The 4,332-nt window shown below is 35.7% G+C and overlaps 1 protein-coding gene across 1 annotated transcript; it reads left to right on the forward strand.

The window, feature by feature from the left end:
* Positions 1-1,220: 1,220 nt before the first annotated feature.
* OR5G1B (olfactory receptor family 5 subfamily G member 1B) lies at positions 1,221-2,165 on the forward strand. Its single transcript, NM_001388602.1, has one exon. It carries the CDS (start codon positions 1,221-1,223, stop codon positions 2,163-2,165), a length of 945 nt encoding a protein of 314 aa, NP_001375531.1.
* Positions 2,166-4,332: the final 2,167 nt, after the last annotated feature.

The raw sequence follows: 4,332 nt of genomic DNA on the forward strand, positions 1-4,332 counted from the left end.
CAGAATTGTTCTTGATTCTCACTCTCCCTGTTAAATTAGCTTTAGCTAATTTTTGCTTTCTCAGGAAGAAATGAATCTTTTTTTTTTAAATTTTTATTTATTTGTGATAGTCACACACACACACACACAGAGAGAGAGAGAGAGAGAGAGAGAGAGAGAGAGAGGCAGAGACACAGGCAGAGGGAGAGGCAGGCTCCATGCACCGGGAGCCCGACGTGGGATTCGATCCTGGGTCTCCAGGATCGCGCCCTGGGCCAAAGGCAGGCGCCAAACCGCTGCACCACCCAGGGATCCCCAGAAATGAATCTTAATAAACACATAAAAATACACGAAATGTATTTTTCACTGATTTAGACATTTCTTCTCTTGCACAGTAAAGTTCTATAATTTATATTTTTCTTTATATGAATCTAGAATATTCCTTGTTAGGCTTACTTATAGCTATTTTATCAATTAGTGAATGAATGTAAGTTTTTCCATTATAACTCATAGGTAGTTATTATTGACTTTCCTACACTGATCTTCACTATTTTGTTGAACTGTTTCATTTTTTCTAAGAAAGTTATCTTATTGGTTGACTGTTGTACATTTTTCTATGTGGATGACTATTTTGCCTGCAAACAGTGTCAGTATTTTCTTAACTCTGTTTTCTAGAATTCTAACATCTTCATTCTTTTTTTATGGCTTAGTACTTTGAATGTGTTCTCCAGTATAATGTTAAATAGTACAAATTGTAAGAATATATAGTTTCTGGTTATAGTGTGAGTGTTTCTATTACTTACACTGTACACATATATTCTCTGGAAGCTTCAGAAAGATTCTTTTTACTGAGTTAAGTAATTCCTTTTCATTTGCAGTTTGGGATTTTTTTTCTTTGTTGTTGTGGTTTTGAGAGCCATATGTATCAAATTAAAGAATTTTATTGAAATAATTATAATGCATTTTCTTTTAATATGTAAATGTGGTGAGTAATTTTACAGGTTTTCTAATGGTGACCCAATTCTTAGTTCTAATTTTCTCTTTAAAACGTTTAAGCCATATTGCTTTTAAGAGCTTTACTATGTTTGATTTGCTAGCATTAATTTAGTCTCTTATATCGATTTTTCCAAAATTGGGCCTACAGCTTCTTTTCTTGTGTATTATGTTATGCTTTTAAAGAACTTAAAGTCGTATGCATATCTATTTTCTGTTTTTCTCACTCTAGAAGACCAACACAATCGATGGCTGATGGAAACCATACAAGAATCACAGAATTTATTTTCATAGGCTTGAAGTATCATCCTCGGATGCAAGTCTTCCTTTTCTTGCTCTTTCTACTTTTTTACTTTGTTACCGTGACAGGAAACTTGGGTATGATTATTCTCATCCAGATGGATTCCCGCCTTCACACACCCATGTACTTTTTTCTCAGTCACCTGTCTTTCGTGGACATCTGCTTTTCTTCAGTTGTGGGTCCCAAGATGCTCACCGACTTCTTCGCTGAAAAGAAGGCCATCTCCTTCCTGGGCTGTGCTTTGCAGCAATGGTTCTTTGGATTCTTTGTGGCCATTGAGTGTCTTCTGCTGGCATCCATGGCCTATGATCGCTATGTTGCCATCTGTAACCCATTATTATATTCTGTTGCCATGTCACAGAGACTCTGCATACAGCTGGTGGTTGGACCCTACACTGTTGGGTTTCTGAGCACCATGACTCACACCACGGCTGCTTTCCGACTTCCCTTTTGTGGCTCCAACATTATCAATCATTTCTTCTGTGACATGTCCCCCCTTCTTTCTTTGGTATGTGCTGACACCCGGATCAATAAATTGTTAGTTTTCATTGTGGCTGGAGCCGTACTGGTTGTCAGTAGCCTGACCATTATAATCTCCTATTTTTACATCCTTACTGCCATCCTGAGGATCCGTTCTGCCGATGGGAGGCGCAAAGCCTTTTCCACCTGTTCCTCCCACCTCACCGCGGTGTCCATCTTATACGGGACACTCTTCTTTATCTACGTGAGGCCAGGTGCAATTTTTTCCCTGGATGTCAATAAAGTGGTCTCAGTGTTCTACACAGCAGTGATCCCCATGTTGAATCCTCTCATCTACAGCTTGAGAAATAAAGAAGTGAAAGCTGCCATGCACAGAATGATCATCAGGAGGAAGTTTTGCATCAGAAGTTAAATTCCTGTCAGGAATAAAAAATATATATACACATATTATATTATATTATATATTATTATATTATATTATATAGTAATATATAATAATGTATAATATATAATATAATAGTATATAATAGTAATAATATATATATATATATATATATATATATATATATATATATATATACCTTCTAGATGTGAAAGGTATACCTGGTCCTCATCTGAAGATGCTAAGCAATGGGCAGAATTTGGAATATGGTATCCTTGCCAATTTTTTTTTAAAGCTCCATTTCAATCACGTGTGTGAAGATGATAAAAATTCCCAGTCCTGAGTCAGAGTAATTATGCTTCTTCAAACAATTTTATTATTGGGAATAGGATAAAAATCTAATAAGTGTTGGATCATCTAGCTATTAATACTACGGCACTGGCTGGACCAATATGTCCAGACCAGGTGCAATTTATTGGAATGACATGTATGGTCACCATCCCTAAACACAGAATTGAAAATAGGAAACAGAGCAGGTCACTTAGCTATGGATGATTCTTTTAACTAAAGAAACTCCTCGTATCATTTCCTTTAAATATCTTTTATGCCTATTTTCTTTATTCTTGTCTTCTAAGAATACCACGTCATAATCACTGCAGAAAAAAGTAAATATAGACAAGTAAAAAGTGAACAATATTGACAACACAAAACTTATATTCTTGCTTTTCCACCAAGTTACAAGTGGCAAGAGAGATGCCTCTCTACATATTTAGCTCTGAAGTTGTTCCAACTATTACTTTAATATTTGATATTTAGTTTTTTCTGTTTCTTTCGACAAAAATAAGTAGGTATCACTTATATAATTTAGAAATAAAATGCAAACAGGTGAATGAGAGAAGAAGAAAATTCTAAAGAATCAGAGGTGTTGAGAAGTCAGAGGTAAACTAAAATGCAGAAAATGTATATCCTGTTTTCATGTTAGCCTTTTATTGTTGTTCCAAATTAGAAAAAAAGAAAAATACAATAAGATGTAGTTTACACATTTTTTAACACCTTTCTGTCCCTCATAAAACATTTAAACAATTCAAGAGGTATTATAATTACTTCAGGTAAGAGAAAAGTGATTTCTGAAAAGTGTTGTTTTGGTGCAACACTTTTGGTGCAACAATCTGCAGGCTTTTGAGCTCTGATCGCTGAGTGTGATCTAAAAATATAAAATTTATCTCTAGATTATGGAAAGATAGAGGGGGAAAAAGGAGAGTGAAACCTGCCTTGGTAACAATACAGGGAGAGCTAGAGTATAAATGTATCTCAAGTCTGTGACTAATAAATTTCATGATGGATTTACTGGATAAACAAATATTTTCTTTGGCAGTGTTGATGGGATGATGGTGTCCTAGCCATCCATTCTTGGGATCATGCTTTAAATATTGCAGTTATTCTAAGCAGATCACTTTGCAATGACTGGTCATAGGGTGGTTTGCAATCAGAGAGAGTGAGCAAGTTGTGCAGAGAACTGAATACCAAGACAATGAAGTGATATGTAGGCTAAGGATAATCACAGATTCAGTGAGGCAACTATTTCAGACAGCAGGTATGAGTCATGGGCTAGGAAACTAGACAGACAGAATTAGTGCCAATGGGTTGCTTTGAAAAGGATTCAGATTTTAGCTCGGAAATTTCTTCCATTTAATTTACATTATTTATTTATTTTTGAAGCAGTTAATTAGGTGAAGGCTGGGATCAACACTCTCAGATGTGTGTCTTTGTTGTCAGTGTTGAAATAAGTGACTTACTTTTTTTTTTTTTTTTTTTTTTTTGCTGAAAGGAAAATTATCAATGTTTTAGGCTGTGCCTTTCTTTACAGCACAGATCCTGCACCAAAGGAAGGTTCGTGAGCATTCTCTTGGTTTTTTTTCCCCCTTTCCCATTGCGTTTTTTTTTTTTTTTTCATAGAATCTCTAAGCTTAATGTTACAGGGTACAAATACGAACCTGATCTGTTTTATCTGTGATTTTGGACTAGGAAAATTATGCAACATTAAAAAAAACTACAACAAAACACCCCAAACCTTTTACACCTGAGTTATTGGGATCCAGGTAGTAGCTTTGGTTCAGTCTGGGGTCCACAGGGAGTTTTGTGAGCCCCATGTTCCCTCTGGTATGAGTGATGGGACACGCACATATCTGAAGCAATC

This window comes from Canis lupus, chromosome 18, assembly GCF_011100685.1.
Source record: "Canis lupus familiaris isolate Mischka breed German Shepherd chromosome 18, alternate assembly UU_Cfam_GSD_1.0, whole genome shotgun sequence".
In the NCBI taxonomy this organism is placed as follows: domain Eukaryota; kingdom Metazoa; phylum Chordata; class Mammalia; order Carnivora; family Canidae; genus Canis; species Canis lupus.